General features: G+C 58.8%; 1 protein-coding gene across 1 annotated transcript; it reads left to right on the forward strand.

Annotated features, from left to right (window-relative positions):
* Positions 1 to 227: 227 nt before the first annotated feature.
* CILP2 (cartilage intermediate layer protein 2) lies at positions 228 to 7692 on the forward strand (the record flags this gene model as incomplete). Its single annotated transcript, XM_080673889.1, has 8 exons — positions 228 to 562; positions 1437 to 1535; positions 2322 to 2594; positions 3161 to 3316; positions 4270 to 4548; positions 4858 to 4957; positions 5150 to 5307; positions 5402 to 7692. The coding sequence occupies exons 1-8, from the start codon at positions 499 to 501 to the stop codon at positions 7690 to 7692; spliced, it is 3420 nt and encodes a 1139-aa protein (XP_080530015.1). The 5' UTR covers positions 228 to 498.
* Between the last annotated feature and the right edge of the window lie 11136 nt (positions 7693 to 18828).

Here is an 18828-nt window from a genome sequence, read left to right on the forward strand (position 1 = left end):
AAGGGCAGACGGAGAGTGGGACTTCCCGCTGACCTCCGTAAAGGGGAGATTGTGGGACTTGCAGTCTGCTCCGATGGCCTAAGGACATTGGATCGAAGTTCGACTCGAAGGAGGGTTTCTGGCCTCCTGAAGCTTGAAGGTTCGGGTAGCTTCAGGCCCGATTCCAAGGCGCACTTCCCACAGGCAGCTTGGGACCCAACGTGGGGAATGGAGGGTGGGTGGAGGGAGGGACTTCCAGCCGGCGACGGGGGGGACGCAGGCCATTCTGAAGGCGGAGGCACAGCCGAACGCACCGAGGCGGGGCGACCCAGAGAGGTTGCTCACACACAACTCACTGCGGGCAAAGCAGCTTGGTCGGGGCGGGGCGGGGCCGGGGTGGGGCGGGGCCTGCGGTCGCGTCCCGCCCCCACCTTCAGCCCCCGGGGCTGCCAGACCCGCGGGAGTCCGACCCGAGCGCGCGGTGGAGCCCGGAGCCTCCCTCGGACTCTCGGACCGGCCATGGCATCACTGCCACCACTGCTCTGCCTCTGTGTCGCCGCCGCGCACCTGGCGGGGGCCCGAGGTGAGGCGTCCCCTGTCCCCAGCCTAGCCCCACAGGCGCCTGAACGTCTGGCAGTGGGCCTGGCATGCCCCCCCCCCCCCGCCCCGCGTTTGGAGAGAGAACCTAGGGACCCTCGCTTCCCCACCCGGGGTTGGGGGCGTGAAAGGGCACCTGGGAGACGAGCCCAGGACCGCCTGGGCGAGAAACAGACCTTCCCCACTTTCTTCTCTAAGAGACGGCAGGGGCACTCGGAATGTGGATATGAACTTGAGGCTTTTCTGGGTTCCCGGTGACCGCGGGGTACCTATCTCAATCTCAGCCCCAGCGTCTGGACCCTGGATCGTCTGGTCCTGGCCTCTCTTACCTAACTCCTCCCTTCTTCCACACACAACTCCCATTCAGAAAAGGAAGTCTCATCTCTGGAACACTCGGTAGAGGGGGAAATTGGGCCCACTGAGACTGAGGCTTCAAGAGGGAAGGGACTTGTCTGAGGTCATTGCCCAGCCCAACTTGAGGCCAGAGAAGCAGGCTCAATTTCAAAGACCTCCTGCTGGCAGCATGGGCCCCAAGTGAGCAACTTCCAACAGGCAAACGCACAAAGGGGAATGTAGCTCAACCCGGAGCAGAACACATCTAGGGGGAGAACTTGGTCTGGGGAGGAGGGTGGACAGACTTCCAAGGCCTATGGACTTGGGGCTTCAGGTCAGAAGAGGCTTCCTGGAGGACGGGGTGCTGCAGTCCTCGGGGTCAGCTAGAGCTGGGTTCTGGCTTCTAAGAGCCTCGGTTTTCTCCCCTGTGAAATGGGGGTGCTCATGGCAGCACCTTGCATAAAAAGAGCTCACAGGGATTCCCATCAATGTTCCTTCCTTCCTCCCACTCCTCATCTCTTCCACAGGCACTACCCTTATTGAGGAGCCCACGGAGATCACGTGGGGCCTCGAAGGTCCAGCACTGCACCCTGGCCAGCCCTCACCAGCCCTGGAGGACTGGGAAGGTGAGTTAGCCAGGGCCCAAGTCCTGGCTCTGCTGCGGACTGTTGTGTAAGCTCTGGCTGGTGGGGACATATGAGGAGGGGACACAAGCTGGGAGAAGAGCCCAGTACCATTCTGGACATGACAACCCTTGGAAGTGGTGTCCCCAAGAAATCTGTTTTAGGAGCAGGGAGGTGAGGATCCAGTTATTTGTCAAGGAGGAAACTGAAGAGGGATGGTGGTAGGATGGTGGGACCACCTGCCCAGGCCATACAGGAAAGCAGGAGTTCTGGAACCTGGGTCTCTAGTTCTCAGGCCAGGAAAGTGCTATTGGATTGCTCTTGAACAAGAAAAGGATTCTGGGGGGTTGATATGGGAGGCCAGCCCCTTTCCACCTGTGGTGGTTTGAGCTAGGCAGTGAGCAAGGCCCCGGCTAGCACTAACAAGAAGCTGCCAGGCAGTGGAAAGCTACAGCTAGGGCTGGTGTCAGGCAGGCCTCTCCAGCGGCCTTTATATCTCACCTCAAGTGTTCTGAATGCTGAGGGTGAGGACAGGTGAGACAGTGGCAAGATCTCTGTGCGCACTGATGCGCCAGCTCAGGCACTGGGCAACCTTCCGGTGACCCCTTCACAGCTCCTTCTGCTTTGGAGGGCTCTGGATCAGGGTGGGGCCAGGGGTGGGTTGGGCTAGCCCAGAGATCACTGGGGTGGGAGGGGAGGACTCCCACTTAGACAGCACGTAAGGCTCCTAGCACGCAGGTGGGGCCCGACAGGCTTCGGCCCGGGTCCAAGTGCCTATGGTGCCCACAGAGGCCAGCGAGTGGACGTCCTGGTTCAACGTGGATCACCCGGGCGGTGAGGGCGACTTCGAGAGCCTGGCTGCCATCCGCTTCTATTACGGGCCGGCACGCGTGTGCCCGCGGCCCCTGGCGCTGGAGGCGCGCACCACTGACTGGGCCCTGCCGTCCGCAGTCGGCGAGCGTGTACACTTGAACCCCACGCGCGGTTTCTGGTGCCTCAACCGCGAGCAGCCGCGCGGCCGCCGCTGCTCCAACTACCACGTGCGCTTCCGCTGCTCTCTGGGTGAGGGCGGGGCCAGGCATGAGTGGGGGAGGGGCTTCGAGGGGCGGGGGGAGCGGGTGTGGGAGGGGGTCCCAGGTGAGTGGGGCCCGAATGGTGGGTTTTGAGGATTTAGGCCTTGTGGCTAGGGAGAGGCGGGTCCTTTAGCAGCAGGGCCCTAGCAAAGTGCAGGACCTGATAAGGGCGGAGCTTCTGAAGGGAGAGGCTGGGTTTAGCTTGGGTCCCAGGTCGGGGGGCAGGAAGGGGCCCCAAGGAGCACATCTCCCTCCCGCTGCCTTCATTTGTCCAGCTCCGTTCTGTGTGGGAGTGTTTTGAGCCCAAAATGTGTTTGAGACGCAGGTGGCACAGCAGGTTAACTTCGGGGCGGGGCGGGGGAGGTACCTCAACTGCACCTTCCACAGTGCGCCTAGGGGAGCCTTGGTGGGAGCAGTGTGCAGGCCTTCTGTTTGGAGTACTGCCCTTGGATGCACGTGGCTGGGGAGTCTTCCAGTCCCACATTGTCAACAGGTGTTCAAGATGCAGTCCCTAGTGGGCGGCCGCCTGACCCTCCCCATCCGCCCTCCCTGCAGAGGCCGCGTGGGGAGCGTGGGGCCCGTGGGGTCCCTGTTCAGGGAGCTGCGGGCCAGGTCGTCGTTTGCGCCGCCGCCGCTGCCCAAGCCCCACTGGGGATGCATGTCCCGGGCGTCCACTGGAGGCACAGAAGTGTGTGCGGCCTCGGTGTCCAGGTAGGAGGGGCAGGACCGGTAGAGGGACGAACCTAGAAGGGAGGGGCTAATTTGGTGGAGCCTGATGGCGGGACCTGGATTAAATAGGCGGAGCCTATAGAAGAGAGCCGGGGCCTGGGTACAGGGGCAGGGCCTGAGGGGCCCAGACTTGGTTCACAAGGAGATTGGCCCTTCCTTTCTTTTTGGGCTCCTCCTCTCGAGGACCATTGGTGAATGTGTGCAGGTAAACATCCTCCCGGTGGTGTTCAGGCCTGGGCCCATCTGAGGGGGCGCTTCCCCTGTTGCACAGCTGAGTGTGGGGATGTCCCAGTGGACACGGACACACACAGAAGCGTTTGGGGTCTACACAAGCGGCATTTGCAGCCCCTGCCTGTCCCATATGCCCACATGGGCACGTGCTCACACCCTGGCAGACACGATACCCAGGCCTTTCCAGAGCCAAACACCAGGCCAGCCAGGAGGCGACTGGAAATTCCGATCCGGCCTGGGCTTCACAAACACGGTCTGGAGACTGTGCCGGCAGAGCCCGCAGTCGGGTGGGGGAGCATGATGGCCAATGGGGTGGTGGGGTCCCCACCCTACCCGCCTGGCTCTGCTCTCCCTGTGGCGTCTCTGCCCTGAAGTTTCCAGTGGAATTTTCCATTTTGTGGAGAAACCGCGGTGTTGGGAGGGGAGGGAGATCTTCTGGGCTCAAGACCCAGCCCCTTGCTGGCCCCCCCTGGACATTTTCTCTCATGCTGGAAGGATCCTCTCAGTGCTGTGAGAGTTACCTCTCGTGTTCCCTCCCAGGGCATCTTCCTCACCCCTCTGGACCTCAGATCCCTCCCCCTATCTGGCCCTGACCACTCAGCCCCATCCTCCCCTTCACACTAGGGGCTGCTCTAAGCAGGGCTATGCTGAGGCACCTTTGCTGTGTAGGCCCTTCTGCCCCTCTGCCTCCCTGTGTCCTCCAGGGTGCAGCCCCAAAACGTGTGGATGCCCTAATCACATCCTCCTGGGCTCAGTGGTCACTCCATCTGGCCAGCCGCTACCAGGGGCCAAGGTCTCCCTGAGAGACTGGCCTGGCACTGTGGCCACCAGCGATGCCCATGGAACCTTCCGGATGCCTGGAGTCTGTGCCAGCACCCAGACCAACGTCAGTGCCCAAATGGATGGCTTCTCTGCTGGTATGGCCCAGACCCAGGCCAACAGCTCCATATCTGCTGTGGTCACTATTGTTCTTGATAAGTTAGGTAAGTGCCTTGTGGCAAAGGGGGTCAAGAAACTGGGGAGGAAGTTCTGGGTGATGCCAAGCACTTGGGATTGGGGCGGTGTGATAGATCAAGGTTACTGGGGGAAGAAATGAGATGTGATGCAGTCATTGAAGGCGGGGTAAGACAGAGTTGCAGAGAAGTATTAAGATGGAGCATCATGTTGAGCAGAGTGGGGTGAACTTGAGTTGGGGGAATAGGGCATCCCTAGAAGGAGAGGATGGACCCTACTCTTGGGAAGTGTCACTGGGAGAAGTTAGGATGGGGCAGTGCCCTGACCTTTGCCCTCAGAGAAGCCCCACCTGGTGAAGCACCCCGAGTCCCGAGTGCGAGAGGCAGGCCAGAATGTGACCTTCTGCTGCAAAGCCTCAGGCACCAAGAAATACTCCTGGTGAGTGTCCTGACCCATGCTCAAGGGCCCCGTGCCAGCTTTGGTATTGGATTGGATTTCTCATGATATCTGGTGCCTCAGAGACCTGGAGGGAGCTGTTCTGCATCCTCCCTGGGCTGTGTTCTGGGTGGGGAGGGTGGAGGCCCACACATGTGCCAAGGGCCCCCATGGTGTTGCCCACTCGCCACCCAGGTTTCACAACGGGACCCTGCTGGACAGGCGAGAGCACAGGTATGGGGCCCACCTGGAGCTTCGGGGACTGCGTTCAGACCAGGCAGGCACCTACCACTGCAAAGCGTGGAATGACGCGGGCTCTGTGCTCTCTGGTACTGCCGAGCTCATCGTGCTTGGTGAGCACCCTGCCACCTCCCCCCAGCAAGTCCTAACTCAACCTCAAATGGAGTCCTCCCTTTGCCCTGATCTGGCTGGTTTCTTGCTCTCCAGCTCCAGGACAGCCAGCCTGTGACCCCCAGCCTCGTGAGCACCTGATCAAACTCCCCGACGACTGCAGTCAGCCGGGCAGTGGCCCCGCCTATCTGGATGTGGGTCTCTGCCCTGACACCCTCTGCCCTGGCCCAGCGGGCTCTAGCCCCAGGTGTGGGGATGCAGGCTCCCGGTGCTGCTCTGTGCGCCGCCTGGAGAGCAGGGAGATCCACTGCTCCAGCTATGTCCTTCCTGTCAAGGTGGTGGCCGAGTGTGGCTGCCAGAAATGTCTGCCCCCTCGTGGGCTGGTCCGGGGCCGTGTGGTGGCCGCTGACACAGGGGAACCCCTGCGATTTGCCCAGATCCTGCTGGGTCTCGAGCCCATCGGCTTTACCTCCTACCAGGGCGACTTCACCATTGAGGTGCCCCGCTCTACCCAGCGACTGGTGGTGACTTTTGTGGAACCCAGTGGCAATTTCATGGACACTGTCAGGGTCCTGCCTTTTGACCCTCGAGGTGCTGGTGTGTACCAAGAGGTCAAGGCCATGCGGAAGAAATCCCCAGTCGTCTTAGATGCCAGCCAGAGCAACGCGCTCCCCCTGGGGGAGCTGGAAGACGAGCCTCCTTTGGGCGAGCTGGTCTTCCCACCTGGAGCCTTCCGCAGGGCTGATGGAGAGCCCTATTCGGGGGCCGTGGAGGCCCGGGTGACTTTCGTGGATCCCCGAGATCTCACCTCTGCGGCTGCCGCCCCCAGTGACCTGCGCTTTGTGGACAGTGATGGTGAGCTGGCCCCACTGCGCACCTACGGCATGTTCGCGGTGGACCTCCGGGCCGCCAGCTCCGCCGAGCAGCTGCAGGCCGGGCCCCTGGCCGTGCGTGTGGCCGCCGGCCAGATCCGCATGGCGGGCCATGTGGAGGCCCTCAAGCTGTGGTCGTTGAACCCCGACACAGGCTTGTGGGAGGAGGAGAGCGGCTTCCAGCGCGAGGGGTCGGCGGGCCCCCGGGTCCGTCGGGAAGAGCGCGTCTTCCTCGTGGGCAACGTGGAGATCCGCGAGCGGCGTCTGTTCAACCTGGACGTGCCCGAGCGCCGCCGCTGCTTCGTGAAGGTGCGCGCCTACGCGAGCGACAAGTTCGCCCCCAGCGAACAGGTGGAGGGCGTGGTGGTCACGCTGGTCAACCTGGAGCCAGCTCCTGGCTACTCCGCTAACCCCCGCGCCTGGGGCCGCTTCGACAGTGCTGTCACGGGCCCCAACGGAGCCTGTCTCCCTGCCTTCTGCGACGCAGACCAACCTGATGCCTACACAGCCCTGGTGACGGCCACCCTCGGCGGGGAGGAGCTGGAGCCCCCTCCCTCCCGGCCGCGCACGCTGCCGGCCACCGTGGGCGTGGCCCAGCCCTACCTGGACAAGCTAGGGTACCGCCGGACTGACCACGACGACCCTGCCCTGAAGCGCAACGGCTTCCGCATCAACCTCGCCAAACCCAGGCCTGGCCACCCCACCGAAGCCAAAGGCCCGGTGTACCCGTGGCGCAGTCTGCGGGAGTGCCAGGAGGCCCCAGTGACTGCCAGCCACTTCCGCTTCGCACGCATGGAGGCCGACAAGTACGAGTACAACGTGGTCCCATTCCGTGAGGGCGCGCCAGCCTCCTGGACCGGAGATCTCCTAGCCTGGTGGCCCAACCCACAGGAGTTCCGGGCCTGCTTCCTCAAGGTGAAGGTTCAAGGCCCGCAGGAGTACATGATACGCTCCCATAATGTGGGGGGCAGCCACCCACGCACCCAGGGCCAGCTCTATGGGCTGCGGGATGCCCGCAGTGTAAGAGACCCCCGACGCCCTGGAACGTCTGCTGCCTGCGTGGAGTTCAAGTGTAGCGGGATGCTGTTCGACCAGCGACAGGTGGACAGGACGCTGGTGACTATAATACCCCAGGGTAGCTGTCGTCGTGTGGCTATCAATGGGCTCCTTCAGGATTACTTGGCCCGGCACCCCCCTCCCGCTCCTGCTGATGACCCAGCCACCTTTGCCATGCTGGCCCCGCTGGACCCTCTGGGTCACAACTACGGTGTCTACACGGTCACTGACCAGAGCCCAAGGCTGGCGAAGGAGATCGCCATTGGCCGTTGCTTCGATGGCTCCTCTGACGGCTTCTCCAGGGAGATGAAGGCTGATGCAGGCACAGCTGTCACATTCCAGTGCCGGGAACCACTGGCTGGTCGGCCCAGCCTCTTCCAGAGGCTGCTGGAGTCCCCAGCAACAGCACTTGGTGACATCCGCAGGGAGATGAGTGAGGTGGCCCAGGCACAGGCCTGAGCTGAGGGTCTCCTCCGTACCCGCCAAGGCAGGGCCTGGCAGTGACCTGGGCCCCAGCCTTGCTCCTCTGCCTTGCTCCGGACTTCTCTGTCCCTGGGGAGTCTCATCCCCTTCTCCAGATGCCCACTGCTCAGAATTCAGAGTCAGGTGCAATGGTGGAAATGCCAAGAAGGTGATTATTGCTGAGAGATGTAAAATGGAGCTCGAGTTCGTCCTGACTGTGGGAGCCAGCATCCCGGAGACCGTCGAGGCTGGAGGGAATGGCTCCCAGATCACATGCTCTGATTTCAATTGTATTTTAACTCTGATTTCAAATATTCTGCCCCTTGGGATTTCTGACCTTCGGCCTAAAGACCCCTGTGTGTCACTGAACAGGGTGCTTTATCAGGTCCTCTGCCTCAAGCTTTGTTTTGGGGGTTATTTATTGAAACAAAGCCTGTGGGGTTGATCATGGGGGAGTGTGGGGAGTCCAGGCCCAATGAAGGTCTGGGAAAGGGGCTTCTTGGTTCTGGGGCTGGGGGCCACAATTCTCATGTTTGGTGCTTAGAGACCCTCAGGGGGTTGAGGCAGGGAATCAATTAAAGATGCTTCATTTCCAACTCATGGTGTCAGTCTCAGGGAGCAAAGGATGGAGGCTATGGCTGCCAGACCCAGACAAGCTTGGCAGAAACATGCCCCAATACACAAGAACATTCATGTGCAAACAGCTCAGGTGCCCCCACAGGCCCTGGATGTGCCTCTCATAGGCATGTGCCCCCCCGCACCCTCCCCAGGATGAGGCATGCAGAGTGTGTCTGAGACACGTGCGTGCAGAGCTGACTCGTGAGTGGCCGGAACCTGTGCAGCCCTGACCGCTGAACACAGTAGTAGCTGCTGCCCTGGCCTCTTTGGTGCCTGGCTGTGTGCCTGCGGCTGCAGTGGGCAGGGAGGGGCCCTGACAGGGCTGCATGCCCCGGGTGGTTGGGATTGAAGCCACTGTGCATTTCCTAAGCCGAGGCCACAGCTGCCCTACCCTAGGCCCCACACCTTGGCCAAGTGGTATCTGGGCTGTCCAAGGCCATGGTCCTGGATCCTCTGACCTCACTGGGACCCTAAGTCTGGAGGTGGCAGAACCATCACTTGCTCTCATTCTGTCCACATGGCTAGATGAATCCTCCTGGCACCCCATGGGGCAGGCACTGTTCTGACCACATCCCCACTTTCCAGACAGAGGCCCCCAAAAGGAGAGGCAAAGGGCTAGCTGGACCCTGGAGTGAATCCCATAGGGATGGGGGGCTCCCTTGGTGACCCAGCAGCTCCCTGAGCACACGAGTGAGACTCTCTCAGCCTGGAGATGTTGGCCCCTGGAAGGCATCAAAGTGGCATTACTGAGGACCTGGCATGGGAGGCATTGTGCCTGGCTGATCACCTGGGGAAGCAGTAATGGAAGGGAGCCCAGGGCATGTTTATGACTTCTGCACCCTCCCCCTTCCCCTTCTATCACCACCCGCCCACTCAGCCGCCTACCTGCTCACACCCGCTGCCGACCACCCCACCATCTGCCTGTTCAGCATTTGGAGGTGTCATATCTGTGTGAACACCAGGGCCTTGGAGAGGTAGGCTCACATGCAGACCCCAACACACCCTGCCAGCTCTCTCCATCTGACAACTCCCAGCCTCTGTCACCTCTCACCTTTGCTTAGGCCATTCCCTTCGTGGGAACATGTGCCCCTGCCTAGTTGGTGGACATGGGAGTCTGGAATGTCAGGGAGAAGATGGCAAACCCAAGGGCATCAGCCCCAGTCTCTGAGGGTGGACCCCGAGGCTCTGCTGGAGTCAAGGTTTGGGACACCCCAGGTGCTGGCAGCAAAGCCTTGAACTGGATGGGCTGTGATAGACAGGAGAGGAGAGAAGCTTTGAGGCCTCTCAGGAGCCAGGAGACGTGCATTTATCCACACCATACTGTGCGTATGCCCCCCAGCTGATGGGGAGACTCAGATGGGCAGGCCCCCTGCCCAAGATGACCAAACTCTGAGTCTGTCTGCTCCAGAGCCCTGCCCAGGGCTGCCTGCTGGGGTCCTGGGGAGCAGCAGGAGTGAGAGGGGGCTCCATTTGCAGCCAGCAGACAAAGCTGGCGTTCAGGACAAGGGTAATGAGGTGTCAGGCTCCATAGCCAAATACCTTTCATTGAGAAAGTGTTGGGTCCGTGGCCAATGCCAGGCCTGGGGCAGACGAGTTTGGGGCAGACGTCTGTCCCTCCTTCCCTGGGGTGGGGCAGGGGTGGGTGGGCATCACCCTGAAGCCCCTTCCCCAGCTGCCATGGCTGGGCCAGGAGTGAGCAGGGGCTTCTGGAAGGACATGGACCAGGCAGAAGGCCCAGCCCACGCCAATGCTTGGCACCAGGCGGGGACTGCAGCCCCAGCTCCTCCCCGTCCTGCTGACAACTCATCAAGAGGGCAGCACCTGGCCCCAGTTTCCAGATGAGAAAACTGAGCCTTGCCCTAACGGTTAGGCTCAGTGAATAGAGCGTCCACCTGTGGACTGAAGGATCCCGGGTTTGATTCTGGTCAAGGGCCCATGCCCGGATTGCGGGCTCAATCTCCAGTAGAGGGTATGCAGGAGGCAGCCGATCAATGACTCACTCTCATCATTGATGTTTCCATCTCACTTTCCCTCTCCCTTCCTCTCTGAAATCAATAAAAATATATTTTTTAAAACAACTACAACAGCAACAACAACAAAAAAAAACCCCTGAGCCTCCAAGAGAAAAGAAAGCCATCATCCTAAGCTGCCAGCCCTGTGCCTCTTGACGCTGCCTTGTGACCCCATTCTAGCAGCTGTGCCAGGAGTCCCCACCTCCGCCGGAAAGTTGGCCTTCAGCCTCTCGGTAAACCCATTGCTCTCCCCACAACTAGGGCTGCCAGACCACACCCCTCAGCCTAGGGGGAGAGGAGGGCATGAGTCCCCCCAGAGACCCAGGCTTCTGAGCCACCCTGGGGTCAGCTCAGGGCACAAGGAGGCCCTTGGTCCCGCCCACAGCATTTTAGACTTTTATAATTTTAGAACCAGGGGTTTTAAAATTCCTAGCACTGTGAGTGGGAGAAAAATCTTGGAACAATGCTTAAAACAAGAGAGTCTTAAAACCCCAGAACCCCAGAAGAGGAAGATAAAAATGAACACGATGCAAACTCTCCCTGCTCCCCCAAGGTCTAACTTACTTTAAGAGCATCTAATGTTTATTTATTGTCTTGGGACTCAAAACAGGCTTTCAGGGAGGTGATTTTCATACATACCTCCATTTCACAGCTGGAGGGACTTGCCCAGGGTCACACAGCAAATAGGGACACTGTGGACTGGGAAGAAGGACAATGTTTCCCAGAGCAGGGAACATAGGCCCTGGGTTTTGATGGATGTGTAGGAGTTTGCCAGGTAGCAAAGCAGGAAGGGCATTCCAGGTAGCAGCGAAGTTAGATGTGAAGGCCGGAGGAGGAAAACGAGGCGGGCATGGAGAGCAGCTGCGGGAGGGCGACACCCAGGGGGGTGAACAGGGCTTGAGTGCTGAGTGCGGACCCTGGCAGGTGAGTGCAAGCTGCAGAAGGTGCCAGAGCAGGGGAAGTTTACACAATTTCTCAAAACAAAGACTCCCCTGGAGTTGGTGCAGGGTTCAGCTTGTGGCAAAGTGTTTATTTATGGAGCTGGGGTCTGCCCCCTTCCACGTGGCAGCCCAGCCCCCCTCCCCTCCTGCCTCCTGTTCTGGCTGAACATTTCTGGCTCCTCCATCGGGGCCTCGTGGCCCTGGCGTGGCCACCCACCACTTCCCCAGCCCTGTCTGTCTCTCTCATCAGCCCTCGGAGTTGGGTATGACCCAGTCTCAGACCCCAAAGACTGGAGCCAGCCTGGCGGGGAGACCTGGCTTCAGTCGGGTCGGGGGAATGCTTGGCTTTCATGGTGGAAACAGAGGCAGGGTGACGGCCCAGAGGGAGCAGTCCAGGTAACTGTGCTGACCCCTCCCAGGGCAGGAGCTGAGGCCAGGCCCCAGGGTCTGGGGTGGGGTCTGGGCAGGCAGAAGGGAGGGAACTCAGGGATGGGGGGACAACAGGCACAGGCATTTTGGGATGGATGCGGGGGTACATACACTCTCCTACCCAGAGTCACAGCCACTGTGTAGCACAGTGGATATGGCACATGGAGCCAGGCGCCCTGCCATCATTCCCAAGGTCACACTGTCCTTGTCATGCTCTGTCCCCGTCCTCCCAGTCAGACATGCCCTCCCGTAGCACCGGAGCTGCCTTGTTACCCCTTTAGCTGCATGCACTCCCAATTGCAGCCCCACATGCAGTCACCCGCCCAAGGTGCACCTGGCTTGACTCGCCCAGCACGCTGGACACAGGGGACACGCCGGACACTGTCCCACCTTCACAGCCGCACAGGCAGATGCACCCCCACAGGCAGGCCCGTGACAAAAGGTCTTGTGGTGGCACAGAGCGTCGACACACCCACTGTCACCCTGCTTTCTCCCCACATTTGGGGGCCCTCTGACACCTAGATGCCCAGAATGCCCTAGTACAGACCATTCTAGTCCCTCACAACCCCCCACAAGCCTGTCCCTCCAGGCACACTGGGCCACAGCCAGGCACACGGGAACCTCCCACCCTCCCGGCCCTACAGCTGGCTGGTGGCTGGCATGGGCTGGGAGGGGGGCTGGGGAAGCACAGGTCCCATCCGCTTTTCCTGGGAAGTCCTGAATCCCTTCCTGCTGATTCAGCCTTGGGGGCAGGCCAGCGGGTGCTGCCAAACCTCAGGTATGTCCTCAAAGGCTGCCTGCAGGGCCTCCACCAAGGCGGGGGTGGGGGAGCTCCCACTCAGGACTCAGCTCTTCCCTGGGCCCCAGCCCTCCCCCCCAGATGCAGCTTGCACTTCAATGGTGAGCAGGAGGCTGAGGCTGGCTGCTCACACCCCTAGTTCTTCCCGGCTGAGCCAGGCTCCCTCATAAAGGGGTCCTGCTCAGCCCAGTCTTCTGAAGACACCACTCTCTCAGGTGGTCTGGGGGAGTTGGCCTGGCTGCCTATCCTGAGGCCTGGCATAGGGACAGGAACAGAAAGACACACACACATGTGCGCCCATGTGATGGCTACATGCAGACCTATGGGTACAGATATGCTTGATGCCCAGCTCTGGACGGGCTCTCACAGAGCCCCATTCTGCAGAGCTAGGCAGAGCAAGGCAGAGACCCCCCCTAGAGGGTCAGGGCTGGGCCAGCAGGAGGGCCAGGAGCTGGGAAAGCCCCGAATGGGGCCCAGGGAAGGCTTTCTGCAGGAGAGGGCATTTGATATGGGCTTTGGGGGATAAAGAGGAATTTGCCAAACCAAGATCAGATGTCCAAAGGTCCTGGATACTGGTGGTGGAGTTTACCTTTTGCCTATGAGGATTTTGAGCAGGAGAGGGACACAGTCAAACAAACCACAGTTCAGTACCTCCCCTTGAGGACCCAGCCTCTGCTCTCAGGGGCTGTCAATCAGATGCGGGGGCAGAGCCAGACCCAGGGGAGACCTCAGGTTTATGAAGCCCCTGCTATGCACTGGGTTGTATTCTGTCAACCACCCTTTAAGGCAGGTTCCCTTATTATCCCCATTTTGTAGCCGAGGAAACCAAGGCTTAGAGAGGAAGGCCCTTGCCTAGGGTCCCACAAGGGAGGGTTTGCACGTAACCCTGGCCTCTGACCTGCAGCTGTGGCCGCCAACTTGGTCTCAGTGCTGACCCTGCAGTCTGAATGACAGAATAGTAAGGCTCAAGGAAGTCAGCTTTGCCCAGGGTCATGTCTTTGCACCTGGGGTCCTGGCTGGGGATGGAGACCCCTCTGCACGGGACACATAAGCTCCGCTTAGGCCTCTTCAGCAAGGTCGTCCCCCATCCCTTGTCATTTGACTGCTGTGTGGTGTGTTTCGTTTGTTTTTTAACTGAAGAAACAGTATCAAGGGAAGGTAAGCAGAAAGATCTAATTATATTTTCACTGCGTTATTTATTTATTTGTTTGTTTGTTTGTTTTTGGTTAGTTCTCACCCAAGGATATTTTTCCATTGACTTTTAGAGAATGTGGAAAGGAGGGAGGAAGAGAGAGAGAGAGAGAGAGAGAGAGAGAGAGAGAGAGAAGGGACCACCAATGTGAGAGAGACACTTCAGTTAGTGGCCTCCTGCCCATGCCCCGACTGGGGCCAGGGATCGAACCTGCAACCCAAGCAAGTGTCCTTGACCAGGAATCAAACCCTTGACACTTTGGTGCTTGGGCCGATGCTCCAGCTACAGAGCCATGCCAGCCTGGGCTGCTGAGTGTATTTAATGAGGGGCTTCTAGGTAGAGGGCGGTCCAAGCGGGAGCCTGGGGGCGCTTCTCCAGGCCTTCTGGGAGGCCTGGGCCCCTGGCCTTGGTCCGCACCCACTGTCTGGCCCAGCTGAAAACAAACACTTGGAAATGGCCAACCCAACGGAATCTAGGTTGTGGTCAGGTCGTGGCTGAAGAAGCCACTGGAAAAACACGCAGTCCACGGGGCCAGGCCCAGCTTACATTTCATCAGGCAAGAGTGGCCTGCCGATGCCCAGAGCTGAGGAATGTTCGTGCTCTAGCTCTTTGGAACCTGTTGTCGGACAGGGAATCCAGCCCCTGGCGGTACCACCCTCAGTCTCCTGTCAGCTGTGACCTGCCCCTGAGTGTGCCCTTGGAGAATCAGGCCCCCGGACCAGCTGCTGTTGGAGATCCCTTGTCTGCTTGCATGCTCCTGAAAATAGGGAGCTCACCCCTTTACAGCGGTCATACCCAATAGCCAGGAGCCTATAATTGGGCTGATATTCCACAGGAAGCTCTGGCTCCCTTGACCACATGAAGGGAGGTCAGGGCGGCCTGAGGACACCCACCCCAGACCCCTCTGTGGGTCTGATCCCCTTCTGGGCCTCTGCACCTCCCCAGGGCCCTTGAGTTCAGTGTGTTCCAAGTGGACCCGAGTGTCTCTCCCCAGAAGTGCTCCTTGCCCCATGGCCATGTTTCAGCACCCTCCGTCTGTCCATCTGCCCTGAGCCATGGCTGGGCAGGTGGCTCACACATTCATTGAGACTACTGGATGCTGAAGCACCTTGCTTGCATCTCTTCACTGATCCCTCCCAGTGAGGATGTTCCTGTTATTGCCCCCGCTATACAGATGGGGAAATTGAGGCTCAGAGGGTTCACTTGGTGTCCTGGGGTAGCAGGACCTGATTCTGGATGTAGGATCCAGTTCCCTGCTGACGCCAGGATAGGGGCCTTGTCTTTTGGGCTGGGGAAGCCCCTAGAAGCCAAAGGCAGAGCTGCAGCTTGAGCCACACTGGTGAGGGTAGCCTGGGTGTCTCTGGCTTCCCACAAGCTCTGGTCACACCCCTGCGCACACACCCTGCATGACTCCCACGGTTCCTCAGTGGGGGAAGGTCTCTGGGCAAACCCTTGCTGGGTCACCAGAGATCCCTGAGCACAAAATCTAGCCTCTTGGGTTAAACCAGGCCCTGCCCCAGTCAATCTCACCGCCTCAGTTTCCCTGGCAGAGGACCGGACCAACAGTGGCCTCTCCCTCAGGTCCCGGAGAATGCTAGCTGGCATGCAGGAGGTGCTCGGGGACACACAGGAGCGGTTCAGGGATGGAAGCTGTGGTGCCCCAGGCAGCCCCGGGTCCCCTGCCTCAGCCATTGCCTCCTCCCAGGGCTTTGCAGTGGTGTTGGGTGAGGGGTATTAAAACTTCCCAAAGCACCTAAATCAGGGCCTCCATTTCCCTACCAGGTCGGAGGGCCTCCAGACTTCCTCCAGCGCCCTGGTGTGGTAGATCTGGAGATGCTTCCTGGAGTTTTTGTGGAATAGAAATCTTTACCAGGGATTGGGTATGGGGTCTCACCAGGCACTGATTAAGAGGCCCTTTGGAATTTCCATCTTGAAATTTGATGTGGGGAACCTTGAAACTGCAAGTGGGGCTCTTGAAACTGCATGTGGGGGGAACTTGAAGCTGCCACAGCCCACCTAACTTTGGCCTGAACATACTTCTGGAATCCTAAATCTTCCCATACCCTGGCCCAGGGGATCTGAAAACTTCTACTAGGGCTTGGACAGGGGAAGCCTCCAAATTCCCATGTGGGGAGCCTCAAAACTCCCATTTCGAGTATCACGCCCTTATCAGTGGCCCTGGGAGGATGGGAGGTTGTGGAGACTGAGGTGCAGAGAGGGTTGGAGGAAACCCTGTAAGGAGGTTGCACATGAGCCCCTCTAACCCCAGGGACTGGGGAGGAGTTCCAGGGCCCAGGGACAGTAGCTAATGTCGCCATGTACATAACTCCAATTTCTGACCCTGCCCCTGTCCCAGGTGACTCTGAGGGACTCTGGAGATGGAGAAGGCTCAGGGTGGAAGCAGCAGTGCAGAGTGCAGTAGCTTTAGGTGAGAATGGGTGGAGCCAAAGCCCCCACTAACGTGTGGAGCCAGGGCTTGGTGGGATCAGATGTCAGTTGAGGGGAGGGACCAGAGTCAGGGTCCTGGGGCGGGAGGGGATGCAGGGAGGTTCCACAGAGGGAGGGGATCAGGTGAGGGGTGGGGTCCAGGTGGACTAGAACGTGTGCCTGCCTGCCCCAAGAATTTAAACCAGAAGCTTTTGGGAAACTTTGACAACCAACTAACTCACAGACTCCCCCACCCCAGAACACAGCTACCCTCACCTTTCAACCCTTCCCAGGGCTCATTGGCCAGGCAGGGTAAGGCTGAGAACCAGAGAGGGACAGACTTGTCTCCAGGACACACAGCCCAGGCCCCTCCGTGTCACTGGGCTGCAATTGGAGGCCTTGAGGGAGATCAGCAGGAGCCAGGACAGCAGCTGCTGGAGTTGCCTCATCTCTGCTCTAGGAGAGAACAAGGTGTCAGGTGGAGAAACAGATCCCCCAGCCCCTCAAGTGCCCCTAGCCCTTGGCTGAGGTTCCAGGATAGCTAGCTGGCCAGTGAGTAGGGAGTGACTCAGTGGAGAAAAAAGCTGGAGGGGGGCGGTCAGGGCTAGAGATGTTGGGGAGCAGAGAAGGGTCTGGGTCGGGGCAAGGCAGTTAGCCAGGCAAAGAAGGGAAGAGAAGGTCCTCAAGCAGAGGAAAAGATCAGTGACAAGTCTCTGGGGTGGGAACATACTTATGGGAGGAGCAGTGAGGGGCCGGTGAAGAGAGAGAGGTGCTAAAGATGGTTCCTTCTCAAACATTGTGAAAAGAAACTTTTATTAAGCTAAAAAAAAAAAAAAAAAAAAAAAAGATGGCTCCTGTAGGGCTTGGTGGGGATGGGGACGTGGGATTGGATTCAGAGGAAGGGCAACCAGGGCCCAATAAATAAACAGGATCATTGTAAGATTGACCCTGGGCAATCCCGGGAGAATCATCAGGGAGGCAGGCCTCGGTCTGACAACTGGCCTCCTGTCTTGGTATCCCCCTTGACAAAATGGGGACAATACACTGAGTGGCCAGATTATTATGATCTCTGAACGCATAATAATCTGGCCACTCAGTATATATCCTTGGGTGAGGATTAACAAAGAAAATGAATCAGGGAAACGGAGGCACAGGGAAGGAGCCCCACATTCTGTACTCCTCACCTGCCCACCTACCTGTGGCCCTCACAGGCCCATAGAGCCTCCTCCAGAGGCCCGGTGCATGAATTCGTGCATGGGTGGGGTCCGGCCAGCCTGGCCAGGGGGAGGGGACATGGGCGGTTGGCCTGCCTGCCTGCTGGTCGAACTCCTGGTTGAGGGGACAATTTGCATATTAGCCTTTTATTATATAGGATATACACTGAGTGGCCAGATTATTATGCATTCAGAGATCGTAATAATCTGGCCACTCAGTGAACAACCCCGGACTCTCCGTAAGCGTGGACACCATCCTCAGTGCTTTTCGGGGATGTGCTCAGGAGATTCCCATGGAGCCCTACAGGCAGAGGGGGAAATGGAGGCTCAGGGAGGGCGGCACATGGGATGCAGAGGCAGGACTCAGAATGGGCTCTGGCAGGATAGGCTGGCCCCTGGCGGGGGGTAGCCCTTCCTGACAGGGTGTCCCTGGTGTAAGGAGGCCTTGGCCAGGCAGCTGGACCAGGCTCAGGAGCTGGAGGAGGCTCTATGGGCCTGTGAGGGCCACAGGTAGGTGGGCAGGTGAGGAGTACAGAATGTGGGGCTCCTTCCCTGTGCCTCCGTTTCCCTGATTCATTTTCTTTGTTAATCCTCACCCAAGGATATTTTTTCCATTAATTTTTAGAGAGAGTGGAAGGAGGAAGAGAGACACATAGAGAGAAACAAGGATGTGAGAGAAACAAGGATGTGAGAGAAACACATCAATTGGTTGCCTCCCGCACGCACCCTGATGGAGGCTGGGGATCGAGCCTGCCCCCAAGGTACATGCCCTTGACTGGAATCAAACCCAGGACCCTTCAGTCCAAGGGCCCATGCTCTATCCATTGAGCCAAACCAGCTAGGGCCCTGATTTTTGGTTGAGGAAAGCGAGTGAGAATGCACCAACACCCTCCTCAAATTTACCTTTGCTGTTTTTGGTGCCTGCTGGCGATTCCTGCATTAACTGGTGCCACCATGGGCCAGTGGGAACCCCTTTAATACTGCAGATCTCAGTCAGATAACCGGCCTCTTGTCTTCCTGTCTAAGTGTCCCCAGTGAGCAGAATGGGGACAAGATGACCCTGTGCTTGTAATTTACTTTAAAATTCAGGTCCTCTGGCTCCCCAACCTCTGGCTCCATTTGGATGTGTGTTTTGAGATGGAGTGCCATCCCTCTCTTTCTAAATTCTCGCTGTCTATACTAATAAAAGGGTAATATGCTAATTAGACCAGACATCTTCCGGCAACCTTCTGGACATCCTTCTGGACAAAGCCATGGTTGTGGGGCCAAGGCAGAGGGAGTTAGGGGGATCAGGCTGGTAGGGGAGAGCAGTTAGGGGGATCAGGCCAGCAGGGGAGAGCAGTTAGGGGGATCAGGCTGGCAGGGGAGAGCAGTTAGGAGTGATCAGGCAGGCAGACAGGTGAGTCATTAGGAGCCAGCGGTCTGGATTGCGAGAGTGATGTCTGACTGCCGGTTTAGGCTCAATCCTTCAGGCATCAGGCCTAAACCGGCAGTCAGACAT

Source organism: Plecotus auritus, assembly GCF_963455305.1.
Source record: "Plecotus auritus genome assembly, chromosome: 6".
Lineage (NCBI taxonomy): Eukaryota > Metazoa > Chordata > Mammalia > Chiroptera > Vespertilionidae > Plecotus > Plecotus auritus.